Below are 17,034 nucleotides of genomic sequence, written 5' to 3' on the forward strand. Positions count from 1 at the left end.
TTTATGTACAATTCTCAATCTGTAGTTTAGTTTTGAATCCATGATTCATCCAGTTATACTCATAAGCTTAGAATATAATGAGAAGTTAAGAAAAATACTTAAAAACACATACAAGATGAAGCCAACTTACAATGCCGTCTCAGTAAATTAATGAAAGGGTGTTTGGAATAGAACATGCCTTTACAATCCCCCTTCCTCTGACTCTTCTTAGTGAGCTTTGTTCAAGCATCACTTCTTTCAGAAAGAAAACAAACTTACCTGATCTGTACTGGGGCCACCCTGAGGGCTAAGAGGTCTGGGGCATTCCTCCATAATCTTAACCTGCACTGTAATTCTGCTCCCTTTGAGAAAACTGAGTGTCTTAAAGGCAGTGATCACATTAGAAATTAATGTCTGGCACACATATTATGAATCCACAATATGCCTACTTGGGATGACCTGGTGCAATGAGATCTTCCCATATTAAGAAGTAATGCTCAAATGCTAATGCGACTTTCCATGTAAGGATAGTGACAACTTTTATACTAAATCAAAGTATAATAAAAACCTTAATTTATGAGAATAAATGAATCACTTATTAGATAATTTTTTGACAAACTTAATTTTGAAGCTTATTTTAACTCACTTCATTTTCTTGCTGACTATATATTGTCCAGTGTTCAAAAAAATTTCTTTCTGGATAACTAAATCTTATAGTGACTCAGGGTAACAATTTAAAATCATGAACTGCAGCAAACCAGCTTACAGAAGATTGGGCTGACTGTATAGGTAACCCCAAGGAAGCTGGTGTCCTTACCATATTTGATAGTTTACTACTATTGACTTTTTGCCTGAAAAAAATACAGGTCTGGGTACAACTGTAGGCTCCAGGCAGAATTGGTTAGTCAACCTTCTTTTTCTACTGGACTCTTCCCTCACCAAAAGAATTTTAACACAAACCATGATAAAGATTCATAGTAAAGGAAAAAAAAAAATTCACATACTTCAGCACCCAAAAAGCAAATAACCCTATTAAAAAATGGGCAGAGGATATGAATAGACACTTCTCCAAAGAAGAAATTCAGACGGCCAACAGGCACATGAAAAGATGCTCCACATCACTAATTATCAGGAAAATGCAAATTAAAACCACAATGAGATATCACCTCAGACCAGTTAGGATGGCCAACATAGAAAAGACTAGGAACAACAAATGCTGGTGAGGATGCGGAGAAAGCAGAACCCTCCTACACTGCTGGTGGGAATGTAAACTAGTTCAACCATTGTGGAAAGCAGTATGGAGGTTCCTCAAAAAAGTAAAAATAGAAATATCATTTGACCTGGGAATTCCCCTCCTAGGAATTTACCCTAAGAATGCAGGACCCCAGGTTCAAAAAGACATATGCACCCCTAATGTCTATCACAGCACTATTTACAATAGCCAAGACATGGAAGCAATCTAAGTGTCCATCAGTAAATGAATGGATAAAGACAATTTGGTACATATATACAATGGAATATTATTCAGCCATAAGAAGAAAACAAATTCTACCATTTGCAACAACATGGATGGAGCTGGAGGGTATTATGTTCAGTCAAATAAGCCAGGCGGAGAAAGACAAGTACCAAATGATTTCACTCATCTGTGAAGCATAAGAACAAAGCAAAAACTGAAGGAACAAAACAGCAGCAGACCCACAGAAACCAAGAATGGACTAACAGTTACCAAAGGGAAAGGGACTGGGGAGGGTGGGTGGGAAGGGATGGAGAAGGGGAATAAGGGGCATTATGATTAGCACACATAATGTGAGGTGGGTGGCATGGGGAAGGCTGTATAGCAGAGAGAAGACAAGTAGTGACTCTACAGCATCTTATTATGCTGATGGACAGTGACTGTAATGGGCTATGTGGTGGGGACTTGATAATGGGGGGAATGTAGTAACCATAATGTTGCTCATGTAATTTTATATTAATGATACCAAAATAAAAAAATAAAGTAAGTAAAAATAAAAAATCTTTAGAAAGCTTTTTATAGTTATTGAGATGGTGTGATGTTGGTTTTAGAACAGACATATAGACAGATGGGACAGAATAAAGTCCAGAAATAGACCAACACGTATATGATTAACTGAATTTCAACAAAAGTGCCACAGTAATTCAATAAGGAATGTAATCTTCAACAAATGGTGTTGAATGATTTCCATTAAAAACAAAACACCCTCACCTTACACAATATGCAAAAATTAACTCAAAGTACATCTAACACCTGAGAGCTATAACTATATAACTTCTAGAAGAAAATACAGGAGAGATCTTTGTGTCCTTGAGTTACACAAAGGTTTCTTACAATACAAAAGCATGAACTATTAAGGAAAAAATTGATAGATTATATCAAAATTTAATCTGCTCTTCAAAAGACACTGCTAAGAAAATAAAAAGACAAGCCACAGATGAGAAAAAATATTTGCAAGATACATATCCTATGAAGAACTTGTATCCAAATATACACATAACTTTTCAATAAGACAACTGACAAAGGATTGCACAGGTAAGAGATTTGAATAGACAGATGTTCCAATAGAAGAGGATATATAAGGGTGGCAAATAAGCACAGAAAAGATGTGCAACATCATTAGTCATTAAGGAAATATACATCAAAACCACAATGGGATAATCCAGCACAATTACTAGAATGCCTAAATGAAAAAGACCAAGAATACCACGTGCTGGTCAAAATGTGGAGCAGCTGACAATGCTGCAGATGAGAATGCGGAATGGCGCAGCTGCTCCCAAAAAGCCCGGCAGTTTCTTAGACATATTTAAACCACACATCCCAGGAATCCCATTCCTGGGCATTTAGCCACAATAAACAAAAACGGTGCTCACACAAAAGACCCATAAGTGAATGTTTATAACAGCTTTATTTGTAATAGCCAAAAAATATTAACAATCCAAATAGCAATTGGTGAATGGATAAACACATGTGCTACATCCATAAAATGGAATACTACTTAGCAACAAACAAGAATCAACTACTTATAACATGTCATACAGGGAATTTCAAACACATTATTTACGCCAAGTTTAAAAAGGCAGACACAAAAGTATATATATAGTATGATCCCATTTATATGGCATTCTGGAAAAGGCACAACTGTATGGATGGAACCCAGATGAGCGACTGGGCTTGGGGGCCAGGGGAATGGAAGGCAGCTTCTTTTGGGGGGCATGGAAATGTCCTATTACTGACTGTGATACTGGTTACGTGACCATATGAATTTGCCAAAATTCAAACTGTACATTTAAAAAGGGTAAACATTACTGTAGGTTAATTATACCTTAATAAACCTGACTTAAAAAAAAAAAGCTCTTTCAAACTAAAGAATGAACAAGGCATTCAATTTTTGCCAGATCTCAGTTCTACAGCTTAAGTGCCCATGGGGGGCAGCGAGAAGACATGGAAGCAAAGTAGGATTGAGGAAGAATATGACCAAAGGCAAGGCTGACAAAATCCTTATAAAGGAACTTTCCCAGATAAGGTCTACAGAAGAGAACTTAGTATTCATTTAATTTCAAGGAATTTATCTAACAGACACTTTCACACAAGCCCAGGTGGCATGAGTTTGATAACAAAAACTGGAGACAGCGAGCGTCCCCTGGAAAGGACACGGCTAACCTAACTACATTACAGATATTCTAAGTATATAATCTATCCAGGAGTTAAAGGGCTGCGTAGCACGAGGGCTCACCACTGTTAACACTGAAGCATCTTCATGATATTTTACTGAATAAAAAAGCATTAAGCTCCAGAATGGCACATTATAGGGAACCCCCTAGCACACAACAAACCACATTCATGCGCACAGGGGCAAAGGCCTGCCACAAGTGTGCTGCTTGTTCACTGTCGACACACAGGAAGCTGGGGAGAGGAAGGTGTGCTACAGGATGCTGGCATCGGCTGAGGGAAGAGCCTTTAATTTTGTACAGGTCTCTCCTTTTTGCAATAGTCACATATTCCTTTTGTAATTAATTGACTAGAGGTAAAAGTTAGAGAGAAGAAGCCCCTGCAATACTGAACCACTGTGCGGGGCTTTAAGGCGATGCACACAGGGCCAGAACCACAGAGAAGCTGCTGCCACCTTCTGGAACAAACAAGAATCTACAGAGGCAGGCGAAGATAAGTAGCCGACATTCTAAGGCAAAAATGTCAAGGGTTACTGCAGCGAAAGATAAGGCAGAAAAAAACTCTTCTGAAGCCAAGTTTCTGACTTAACTACTAATGAAAAGAAACAGGAACAAGCAAGCATGACCGAATACAGAAAACATTAACTTTTCACAATCTGTGATGCAAGCGAGATGGTAGGTAAAATTATGTCCAAATCGCTTTGATTTCTCAGAACTGTTCTGAGGAAAACTTTGTTTTTACTTTTTGTTATTTACAAATACCAACAAAACATTTATATCCAAACGTTGAAACCGAGAGAACGTATAAAGTGCTTATGATTTTAACTGTAGATGCTAGAAAATGAGAGCAATTTTACATTTGTAAAACCACGCTGAAAAGAATCACAGATGGAGATGTTGCCCTTGTCCTCATTAGGAATTTTTTGAGAACTAAAACAAAGCATGTGAAATTCTTAAAATACAACTGAGATCACAGGTCATCATACAGTAAAAAGGGGAGGAAATAGTCATCAGCGGTTTTAGCATTCATATTAAACAAAGAAGAGAAAAAATTTAAAAACAAAACCCTCTAACACTGTATGTTTCTTAAAGTTTTTTCTTTTTTTAATTACCAAAATCAAAAAGCTTCATTAGAAGTTAATTCGTTGTGGTTTTTTTTTTCTTTTTTGGTTTGTTTACAGTGGTAGAAAGTTGCCAACCACACCAAGACACAAACGGGAGGGAAAAAAGCCCATAAATGATTTACGTGTAAAGATAAAAGAATTTTTTAAACAATCCACCCTTGAGCAAAAGAAATTGGGGATCACTTTGAGTGTTAATGTAAAATACATTTAGTCGTTAGCAGCAGGGGTTCCAGACCTATTGGTGCCAAGAAGGTAACAAATAGTCTCTCTCGCAGGCGGGGGAAATGGGCGCTCAGCGGGAGTTTTCTTCCCTGTTGTGTTATTTATAGAGAGCTCTATTTGTTAACATGTTTCTGCTATCATGGCCAGGGAGAGTTTAATGATTTAAAGGATTTCAAAGACAATTGTTTAATGATACCGTGATTTATGAGCACTCCCAAATTCCAGATATATAGCAATGTAGATTTTCAAAGTGCTATATAGTATTGCTGACATTTAACCAGAAAATCCGAGACAAGTGATAGTACGTGATAGTGTGAAATAAAGTTGGAACTCCTGGAAAAGGCTATGTTAAAACAGAAATCAGTGACCATGCTCCATGCTTCACATTAGTAAACTAATTTTCTAGGACTCCTTCAAGTGAGTTCCTGGATTTACAAATTTTTTATGGAGAACCGTGAATTAAACCCCAAATTATCTGTGACTGATTTGAATAATCAGGGGGATGAGTCAACTAAACTGCTGTATTTTCACCAAAAACCAATCCCCTACCTCCCGTTCCACAAAACATGTATGAATTTTGTTTAAAGGACAAAATGCTTTCACATTTTTAATTTATAATTTACATATTCATTTTTAACATTTATAATATTTTCGTCATTATAAGAACTTCCTTAAATTCCATGTTTAAGATTTGATTTTAATTTACTCAAATAAAAATTGCATTTGAGATAAAGTCACTAACTTAACCCAGAGGGAAAACAAGCCTTATAATTTCTACCTTTCCTAATTGTGGAAACTTTCAGTTTATTTGCATTTTAAAATAAAATCTCTTGTTCCTCCTTAAGTTTCAACCTTGCACTACCTTCAATCTTCATAAAGTTACATTAATTCTATCAATTTTTTAAAACTCTTCTCATCCAGATATGAATCATCTCTGAAAGACTTTTTTTTTTTAAACGGATACTGTAAAACTTTCAGTTGTAAATATATACTAATGTGACGTGAAGCTTAAGAGACCTATTGCTAGGTCTAAAAATCCTTCTTAGCAAAATACTAACGGTATCATTCACGGGGAGAAGAATATATTTAATAGAATGTTTTCTTTTTGAAGGGAGAAATTCACTTAATTCTACTTAAAAAATAGGTTCCACTAAAATGACTTTATTTGAAACTTTCAAAAATACTGAAGTTGAACAAAGGACGGGAAGGAAAGACAGCCTGTTCAGCAAGGGTGGTTACCTTTCTTGCTGACTGATCTGCAGGCAACTCAGTTACAGGTTGGGGTCTCTGACTGTCCAATTCTTCATTCACTTCTTTCAAAGTCATTCAGAGAGCTCTTTCTCCTGCTCGGGAAAGTTTCTTTTGTAGCATTTTGACTGAGGAGGGGGTTTTTGTATTGCAAGTGTAGATGTACAAAAGCTCTTCCTCCTGTTCCGGAGCGGATTGGAAGGAAGGCCCTCACGGTCATGTTTACCCAGTACGGCGGGCGGCACACCTGGTTTCTGGGGAGACACACTTTCAAACCCTCTGCTGTCCAGCGCACACAGTGTTCTCCTCCTTTTGGTTCTCTGGGAAGCACAGCGAGTGGAAGGCGATGGGAGTGAGATCCACACGAGCCCTTCCTCTTCCAAATCTTCACGTAGCCTTGAGCTACGTCTCACTTTGGTTTCACTATTTGTTCTCTGAAAGCTCTGCTCTATGCTGTCAGATAAATCTTTATACAGTTCAGAATTTTCTAAGCTAAATTTTACAGAGGTGCTCATGCCAGAGGAAGGCTCACGACTTCCATTCTTTTCCAACTGCAAACTTTGGCCAGGACAGTAACACAAAGAGCAGTTTTTACATTTCCTTTCTCTACAACGCATGCCACTAGTACTTTCTGTACAGTTTCTTCCCAAATCCTCCCTTGGACTTTTACTTTCCTTTACACTGTTGATTAAGACATCTTCTGAACAGCCACGTTCTTTTCGAGTGTCAGACAGTAAATGCTGGGCCTGCAGTTTTCCCTCTGTGCCTACCAAGCAATCATCCTGCTTTTCACACTTTATATCTGTTGGAGTTTTATGGATTTGAAAAAGGCTTTCCACATTTTGACCAGCAGCAGACAATTTTTGGGACTGCAGGCTAATATTAGGGTTGGGATTGTCTGAAACAAGGGGCTTTTCAGTCACAGAAGCCCAAGGAATCTTACTGTTTTCATTCTTGGTTCTGTTTGTTCGTTCATTTTCATTTTCCAACTTAATGACTGCTTTTGGAATATTCTTATTTTCAGTAATTTCTACAGTATTTGTATTTGAATCTTGATCAAAAATAGCATTTATAAGAGATGAGGAACTTTTTGTGTCAGAGCTGTAGCATTCAGACGTATTGTGTTTATTAAAGCCTTGATTCATCTGCCAATCTGGGTTCACAGGCAAAAGATTCTCTCTTTTAGGATACTTCACTTCTTCAAGTTCACCAGTTAGGTTGAAAATATCTAAGGGCATGTAAATAAATTTAAATCCAACTAAAAACTAACAATGGAAACAAACTAACAAATCTAACAGGTGCCATACTGTATTGTTTTAAATTCTCAAAAGTCACAAGACCTGCCAACATGACACCGCACTTGCCCTCATCTGTCAGTCCTCTTTCTCTTTAAGTTCTTCCCCAACCCACAGGCTAAGAAAATATGTATTTAATACATGGATCAAAACACATAAGCTCAGACCAGGAAAATGAGAAGTGGATCTTAAACTGCTTCTCCAGTTCTAATGTACTTCCCACACTGCAAGGTCGCTTGGTGTTAAAATGAGCAACATCATGCTTCTAAAACTTTTCTATTCATGTTTCCTCTTGGAATTCTGGGGAATCTGAGGACTTAGCTAAATGAAGGTACTTCTGAAGAGAGTCAGGTCTATGAGCTGTTAAAAATCAGCAGGACCCATACTGTACTCTCAAAGAGTGCCCTGTTTGTTTCAATATTCTAAAACTCTCTCCTGTCCACCTCCATCTCTGACTAGAATCCATCCTCCAGGAAGACTGACCACGCAGAGGCTGTCATGTGTTTTTGGCACACTGTGTCACACAGGTTAAAAAAAAAAAAAAAAAAAAAGGGCCTCTAAGTTAACATGACTCAGCCTGACTATATTCAGGCTTTGTGCGTTCTAAAGCTCAGTAACCATTTTTATTAGATGCCATCCCTCTTGTTCCCTCAGGTAACAAGTTTTTAATTGTCCAGTCAAATGAATAAAAAGTGTTTTAAAGTCAAAACTGGAAGATATACAGAAGTATTTCACTTTGAAAAGGTATATCTCTATGATTTGGGTACTTAAAATGATGTCATGCAAAGCCAGAGATCAACACCGGTTAGGGTCTAGTCAGTGCCAACCAACCAATACATCAGTTGGGCTCTTTACACAACTTTAAAAATTGGTATTTATGTATTTTTCATGAAATTGACATACTAGAGGAAGAAGGTAGGGGAGAGAGATGGAAGGAGGAAGAGAGAAAGACAGAGAGGGAGGGAGGGAGGGAAGGAGGCAGGGAAATGCTTTAACCCACGTAGCAGATGACATCACTGGTTATAGATAAAAAATGCTTCAGGTATCTTAAAAAAGAAATTCTCTAATAGATACAAGATGGAAAACGTATACCAACAGTCACTGTTTAAACATCATTGGAAAAACTCCTGTTAGGAACTGGAGATATAATGAAAATCAGACTTAGTTTCTAGTCTCAAGGGGACTTCAATTTGCAAGGGAGGGAGGCAGACAGATCATTACAAACCAGGTGGTAAAGGGGTAACTCGAACAAAGAGTTTTCCTGGGAAGGCAGCCAACACAGCTAAATCTTAAAGGATAAGCAGCGTTAGGCCAGATTAAAAAGGGGTGGGGTGGCTGAACCCCGTCCCCAGAGGTACCACATGAAGAGGCTGGGGTGGGACGGAACGGCCACTGCTGGTGCCCTGGGGCCAGAGCTGAGTGGGTGACTGTGCGGTCACAGTTGTGTTTGCTTACATCTGGGGGCTTTCCTGAAGTAAAGAAGTAGGCAGAAGCCAAGAGTCTGTAGAGACATGTACCTTATTCATCCTTGAATCTGTTATAAATACTGCATGGCATGTGGCGATGGGGACACAGGCTATAAATATCTGATGACTGACAAGGATGGCTAGTTTAAAAATAATTGTATAAAAAATTAACACACCAAATGAGCACATACTCTTATTATTTTCAGCATGCTTTAGTCAATTTAAAACTCAGGCATTACACACCAGATGCCAACTCCAATCCAATTTTTATCTAACTAGTTTATCAACTGACTTAATCTTCATATTTAAACAAAGCTTTCATGGTAACCAAGTTCAATCTAGGAATGTTCTTTCCAGAAGATCTTTAGCAGGGCCAACCCTACTGAAACATCACAGGGCAAGTATGTTTTTGAAATTTCTGCCCTCGATTATAAAAGATAAATCCTTTACTGAGCCATCAAACCTTGTCTACTTTGAATGATGGACTACACCACCAAACAGAGCTCATTTTACTCGAGCAAAACACTTTAAAAAGCAAAAATAAACAAGATTAAAGGAGATTATTTTCCCTAAAACTGTTTGCAGTATCTTGGATCTGAGCTTTGCTGGGTGGCGGATCCAGGGCTTCCCTCAGATTCTGAGGGTCTCCGGGATGTGACACTGATACACTGCTTCCTTAACTGGAAATTCTCAGGGTACTAGGCGGGAAAGCTCCTATTTTTTAATTACATATTCTTTACACAAAATGAATGGGCGAAAGGGAAATAAAGAGTGAAATGGGAACAAAGAGGGTGAAGAGAAGGGACAGAGTGTAAACAGAAGCAGGATGGGATACCTGAACACACCCTCCACATGCCTGGAACGGAAGGTGTCACCTCGGAGGCCTCGGGCAGCTCGAGAATGGGACTCAGGAGAGGCTTCTTAGAAGCAATGTCTCTTTCCCCATATAAAGAGTTCTGAACGCTTTTCTTGCTCTTTTTCTTCTTTCTGCAACTTTTGACAGCCTGAAAAAATGTATTAAAACACTAACTGAGACAGGTAGCACCATGTGCAATTTTGACCCATTCATTTTTACAGAAAAGCTTAAGACCAGTTACTCCATTTGAAATTTTAGAAAGCTGAGTCAGGGTCAGGGGCTACATAGCTTATAGAGTCAAATCAGATATGAGTCAGAACTCAGTTTACAAATTGTAGGGTAGTGTCCTATATTTCCAGAGGATTTGCCAAACTATGTTCTGGATGAGTGAAAAATACACGAGATTCTGTAGAGTTGGACAGACTTAAGATATGAGATGTTTGTAACTAGGATGTATTTCAGATAACTCAGGGTTAACCTAAAATGAGTTATCTACTAGAAGTTACAGGAGACTCTTTTTTGTTGACAGATCTAGATTATGGAATAACAGGCATGTACATAAAATTTAAAGGTAAGACAAAGCTAGCTGAGATGTTTCAAACAAATGATTTCATCAAGATTTGAACAGGTCAAAATAAGATGGATTTTGACAAGTATAAATAGAAGATGAGGGGCAGAGGCTGGGAAAACATGTGGGTCTCAATAAAAATTAAAACTGCCTAATAATGGAATGTGGTATTAAACCCAATTCTGACTGCCATATGAGTAACTGAGAACTATTGCTACATGTTAAAAACAAGTTTCACATGGAAAAGACTTGAGGGAAACGCAAACATATTGAAATAAGATTGTTATGAACAAAACAATGAAATATATTCCATGTGATAATACCAAGAGAACCAGACTTTACATCAACATAGGTAACATGTTTTTAATAATTATGCTTCTAGAAAATGGAATCCACTCGAACATTTACGGAGAAACTTCTACGTGCAGGTAATAACTTGCTAGCTATGACACACTAAAAGCAAACAGGATGTACTCTTTAGAAGCTCAGTCTGGTGGCAAGTTAATTTTAACATACATACCATGACAGACTCTATATGGCCTGAGCAGACGGGTACCTGGTCTCTGGGAGGTTTCCAGGTAGGCTCCACAGAAGATGTAATGTCCAAGTCAAATCTTAACCAAGTGAGAATTGTTTTGGCCATTACAGGAGTGGTGCAGCAGGGCTTCAGCAAGAGAATAACTGAAAGAGCTCGGAGGGGCATCAGGGCAGGGGTAGAGTGGTGATTGGCACTGGGGGGCCCACATGGAAGTGGCAGGAGCTACCAAGGCGAGTAGGGCCCTGGTGGGCAGTGAGGGCGTTAGGGAGTGGCAACGTGTGACTTTGCATCTAAGAAAGAGGTTTCGGTGACAGCATAGAAACCAATCACGTGAAGAGTGGTGATATTCAAGAGTACAGAAATGGCACAGAACTGTATGTTCCTCGAGATATCTATAGATAGCCTGTACAAACAAAAAGGAACAAAACATTCCAGGGAAAAATAATTTTAGAACTGTATAAGATAAATGTTCCTCTTGGTGATTTACAGTATATATTCACATTAAGTTCTCTGAGCAGTAGTCATTCCTTGGTATAAATAATCTCGGTATACATTAGGAAAATGCTGGGTTGTTATTTTTCCATGAAATTTTTTTTCTGGAACATGTGCTGACATTCCATGAAACAGTTGGGGAAATGATAGCTTGGTCAACGGATGTGGAAGCCAAGAGAAAAATCTTAACTTGGGCTCCGTAGATGAGTCACGGAATAGAAACATTTGGCCTTTGGTGTCGGATGCCCGATTCCGTCACTCAACAGCTTTATCATCTGAAGCAAGTTACCCCACCTCCTTGTGCCTCATTCTCATCTGCAAAATGGGAATCACGACAGCACATACCCCAGAAAGGCCGTAGTATTAAATAAGTTGATGTGTGAATGGATGAGACAGGGTGCGACCTACAGTAAGAGCCGTGTGTTAGCTAGTCCCATTCTTTACTTCCTTCCTAATTCTTTGAGAATTGATACAGGAAACAATATGTTTAAGAGCAAATTATGCTCTTAGTATCACTGTGTAACACAGGCTCCACAAGGTCAGTTAATGTACTATGGTCAGTGTCATCAGAGTACACAATCTGCTGATGCTCTGTTTTTCAAGGTCACGGTCAAAGGAGTCCACCACCCAGAAGAAAAGCTAAGCGTAGTGTCCAAAGCACGTGCAGCCTGTCAAGGGCCCCCACCCAGCGGAGCTCCCTTCCTTCCTGTCCCCTCGCCCTATAACCATACTGTCTATGGCTCATTCTTTAATATTTAAAGATTTTATGTGTGTATGTGTATACCTACACATAATTTTCAAAATATTATTTATTAACTTATTATTTTTAATGTTCCCTATTTTTTTACATAAAAGGTAGTACAATAGTTTGACATATTAGCTGCCATAACAAAATACCACAACCAGGTGGCTTAAACAGTACTTATTTATTCTCCCACAGTTCTGGAGGCTGGAAGTCCAAGATCAAGGTGCTGGGCTGGGCTTCGTGGGAACTCCCTCTCCGGCATGCAGATGGCTGCCTTCCTGCCGCCTTCTCACGGGGTCTTCTCCCTGCGTGCACCCAACGCCTCCTTCTGTGTCCAAACTTCCTCTTACAAGGACACCAGTCAGACTGGATTTGGACACATCAAACAGCCCTAACTTAATCGCCCCTTCAAAGGCCCTTCATTCAGATACAACCACACTCCGAGGTGCTGGGCATCAGGGCTCCGAGGGGTGAATCCTGGGAGAGCACATCTCAGTCCCCTGGAGCACAATATACCTCATTTGGTAACTTGGTTTTCTCAGCATAATAGGCATCATTCCACAGCAGTATTGGAATTTTTTCTTTTTTCACTGCAAAATTCTCATTTTGTGAACACAGCTTCGTTTATTCAACTCATCACATACTGATATTTGGTTTGTTTCTCATATCTTGGAAAACCAAGAGGGCTGCGATCTGCACAGATGACTTCTTACAATTTTGTCCTGGATCTCTGAGATAAGATTCTCAGAAATGGGACTGCAGAGTCAAAATGAAAATGAAGATCTGATTGGCTCAATATTGCCACCCTGTTCTCCACTGAGACTTGCATTACCAGCAAACGCGCGAGCGCGGCTGTTTACTCCCCAGCCTCACCAAAACAGTACACTGCCAAGCTTTTGGGTTCTCACTAATCTGAAATGGTAAAAAGTGATCTCTCAACACGTGACAGCTGCAGTTTTCTTACGATGATAAGCAAGTCTGAACATGTTTTTACATACATTTAAAGGCCATTTTCATTTCAAGTTTGTGAAATTTTAAAAATGTCTATTAGAGATGTGAATTTTTTATTCAACTTAGAAACTCTTTAAATTCAGTGATACTAATCCTCTGGCGTTTGATAGGAATTGCCACTACTTTTTCCAAGTTTCTTTCGTCTTTTAAATTTTCTCTTGCAGTTTTTTCCTCATGCATGTTCCATGTTGCTTGGGTTAAATAGAGTGAAATTTACCATTTTCCAAACTCACTATTTCTGGGTTTGAATCATATTTTGGAAACTTTCTCCATTTCTAGGTTATAAAGGAATTCACAAATTCTAATGCTAACCAAGTCAGCAGCTTTAGTTTTTTCAAAATTTGTCCAGGTTTCTTGAGATATGATAAATAAAAATTGTATATATACTATTTAGGCTGTATAATGTGACTTTTTAAAAGTGTACAACACAATAATTAATATACTACACAATGACTTAACATTGTGAAATGATGACCACAAGCAAGGTAATAAACAGACCCATCACCTCACACAGGTACCAGTCACTGTGTGTGTGTGTGTGTGTGTGTGTGTGTGTGTGTGTGTGTGTGTGTGTGTGTGTGTGTGTGTGTGTGTGTGTGTGTGTGATGAAGCTATTGCTCACTTAGGCGAAAACTGCTTCTAACATAGGCTGACTTCGGTTCTCCTACTGATTACCTCTGAATGTAAATTTCTACTTCTTTTCACCAACTTTTAAAATATTATCTTGAATCCCTAATGATAATAACAGCCACAGTGCTCACCAAGGCCAGACTTTGTTCTAAGCATTTGACATGTATACACCATTGCCACATCCATTTCAAAACCAAGAGAGGAATCAAGAGCCTTGCCCACGCCTCCACTGCTAGAAAGCTGTCAAGACAGGATTTACAACCCAGGCTCCAGAACCTGCACTCTTAACCACTAACCTGTTAATGCCCTTGTCTGCACCGTTTCCACCCACTTTTCACCATCTGCTATTAGGTACACTTGGATTCTTTTGTACAACAATCAAATGTAAAGCTTTGCTCTTAGTTGGAAATCGGTAAGACAGTGTAAACATCTCCCATCCTCTGCCAAGGACAGAGCTCACATTCCTTTCCTCTGGTGCCCCCTGTAGGTTATTCCTAACACTACAAAATATATTTTCCCTACACTCCATTATTGCTTGGAATTCCACAAACTAAAGTTTGTTTCCTATTTGCTCCAAAACTTTTGTATGCAGACTTTTATTTGAACTAGTGTATATTACTTCTCTTTTTCTTCTTACATGGCTCATTTCCCATTTTATCAATCATAGGTCTTTTAGATTCCACCCCCACCCCCACAGATCTCCTTGGGGCACCTTTCCACTTGCTCATTTTGGGCTGATTGCTCTCTGTGCTGGCTGAACAGCTATAACCAGAGATTTCCCTTGCATTGCTCTCCTGTATTATTAGATCCACTGTGTCCTGAATTTTCAAGTTTACTTCCTCATTTTGCTATCCTATCTCCTCCAGCAATATCCAAAACACACTTTCAGAGTCCCTGAGAGTATAAATGTCTTCATTTTTTCTTTCACACTTAACTGAATTTGGCTAAATTCCTTTCAAAGCTTTAAATGTCCTGTTGCGTTATCTCAGCATTCAGACTGCTGTTAAACTTGATACCACTCTGGTTCTTACTTCCTAGTAGGAAAAGTGCACTGTTTTGTTACCATCACTGATCAACTTCACATTGCACATCTAAGTCCTGGCGTTTCCCCACGGTACTAGGTATGACAATAGATCCTTTTAACCTGAAGTCTCCTTTCTCCAATTCTGGAAAATCCTCTTCTTTTATTTTGACAATTTCTCCCATTCTATTTTCTTTCTGAGATGCCTACGAAGTTTTCTAGATTGGTCCTCCATGTCTATTACTAGTCTGTCTCTCTTCTGCTCTATCTTCAGGGAGACTTTCCTTAACTTAATTTTCTGGTCCAACTACGGAAAGCTTTGTATTTTTGCAAAAACTTCTCTCCTTTTTCATAGCATCCCCTTCTTAGTTTGACACAGATAATTAGTATTTTTCTTAACTATGAGTATGTCAGAATATTTATTTTTTAAAGCAAAGTGTCCATTCATTCCCCAAGTCACATTTCTCTCTCGGGTCAGTTTTTCAGCTGTTTAGATTTGGTCTTTCAAGCTCTTGGTTCTCAGTTGTCTGATTCTTAAGAAAAGATCGGATAATGGGTTTCCTCTACTTTCCAACTCAGTCTCTTCCCTGCATAGAAATTCTACTAGGAACTGTGTGTGGGACAGGGCAGGATGGGGGCCTGTCGACTGCAGGTTCTGCTTTGGGGCAGGAGCCGCTGTCAGACATGCGGGACTTCCCAGTGCCAGCACGAGGGCTCTAACATCTGTTCTAAGCTTCAGGGTGGGAAGGGGGGTGGGGTGCCAACGGGAGCAAGTCGTTTCATACACAGGACTTCAAGTAACCTCTCTGTTTTTCACTGCTTCTCACTCTCACCATCCACTGTACGTGCCAATACTGGGCCCAGAGTCTCTCGGGATCCCCGTAAGCAAGCTGGCTTCCAGCACCTCTCTAGCTCCCTCCTAGCACATTCTGGGCTGTAAATCTTTCCACTTCTTTTATCTGTCAACATGCTCCCATCTGCTTTGTCTTCCAGAAATTCATTGAAGGCTGCTGTCTGTTGCTTAATACCCCTCCTCACCTCCTTCCTCTTCTCATTGCTATTCTAACTCTATTCCTTTCATCACATTAATTATTTTGACTCAGTGGGGTCCTGGGAGGGCTTAGAGCAAAACTTAATGCTCAATCCTTCTTGAACTCTCTGGCTACTGACTTTATGTGAAGAATTAGGTATACACTCTTTGTAAAAGTATTTTTGTAAAGAGAATCAAGGAAGCCAATTTCTAATGCAGTAATATAAGATGCATGCATATCTTTGAACTTGGTGCATTTTTTTCAGAAAGGGAATCTTCCAAAGGACTGTGTGACCTAAGAAAGGAACTTAACCAGGAAAACTTCCAGTTTCTTCTGGCTCTGCTGACTTGAGAATGTTTGTGCCATGTTTAAACCAAAAGAGGCAACAGTTTTTGTTCCATGGAGCAGGAGGAGGGAAGTTCAGTGACTGCTTTGGGTGAAATGAATGAGCTTGGTTTGGGAAATGCTGATTTTTGAGCTACTTGTGGGATGGTTTAAAAGGAATGTCTAGTAGTTGAATATGTTTATAGATGAGAAAGATGTAGGAGTCATCAATCATGCTGCATATGAAATCACCCAGAAAATAAACAATTTAGCAGGGCAAAGAGTAGAATTCTGGGTAATGCAAATGTCTAAGGCTAGGTGGAGGAAAAGCAGCAAGCTTTCAGCAGGTAAAGGAGCGTTCTCATTTATGTCAAATGCTGCTGAGGTGGCGGGTAGGAACAAGACCCCGAAGGACACTAAGTTACTAAATACCTTGGACAAATAATTAAGTGGCAGAGTAGGGCGGATGCAACCAGAGGTCAGACAGTATATGCCATGCTGCATCTGCAGCAGCACCCGTGTGTTTCCAACAGCCGTGTTAGATGGGAGAGGGAATAATGGTGAGATTGAGCTAAAGCTGAGGCGAAATGAAAGGAGGCAGAACTGAAATCACTGACAAGAGCCATGGAAGAGCTCATGTGGTTTAGGATGAACAAGGAAACAGAAATTAAGGGATATCTGAAAGCTTGACAGTAAATAGAGGGGCCAGAGGATTATCAATGCCGGCAGAGGCACATGGGCGAGGGAGGGACAGGAGCCTGGGGTCAGGGAACAGGACGGACGACGTCTGTCACTACGTG

The 17,034-nt window shown here is 39.4% G+C and overlaps 1 protein-coding gene across 4 annotated transcripts in view; it reads right to left on the minus strand.

Moving 5' to 3' along the window:
• Window positions 1–17,034, minus strand: part of CDCA2 (cell division cycle associated 2) — a 60,158-nt gene that overhangs the window by 15,931 nt on the left and 27,193 nt on the right. For 3 of the 4 annotated variants that reach the window (XM_036889054.2, XM_057486432.1, XM_057486455.1), the window contains exons 14-15: window positions 9,854–10,022; window positions 2,882–7,485 (exon numbers count right to left, since the gene is read on the minus strand). In XM_036889054.2, coding sequence (XP_036744949.2) covers window positions 6,332–7,485; window positions 9,854–10,022 — 1,323 coding nt within the window. In that variant the 3' untranslated portion in view covers window positions 2,882–6,331. Of the gene's footprint in view, window positions 1–2,881; window positions 7,486–9,853; window positions 10,023–17,034 lie in introns of those variants that run through there. The other variant, XM_057486503.1, reaches the window with a different exon arrangement.

The sequence above is a fragment of the Manis pentadactyla genome, chromosome 1 (assembly GCF_030020395.1).
Source record: "Manis pentadactyla isolate mManPen7 chromosome 1, mManPen7.hap1, whole genome shotgun sequence".
NCBI lineage: Eukaryota > Metazoa > Chordata > Mammalia > Pholidota > Manidae > Manis > Manis pentadactyla.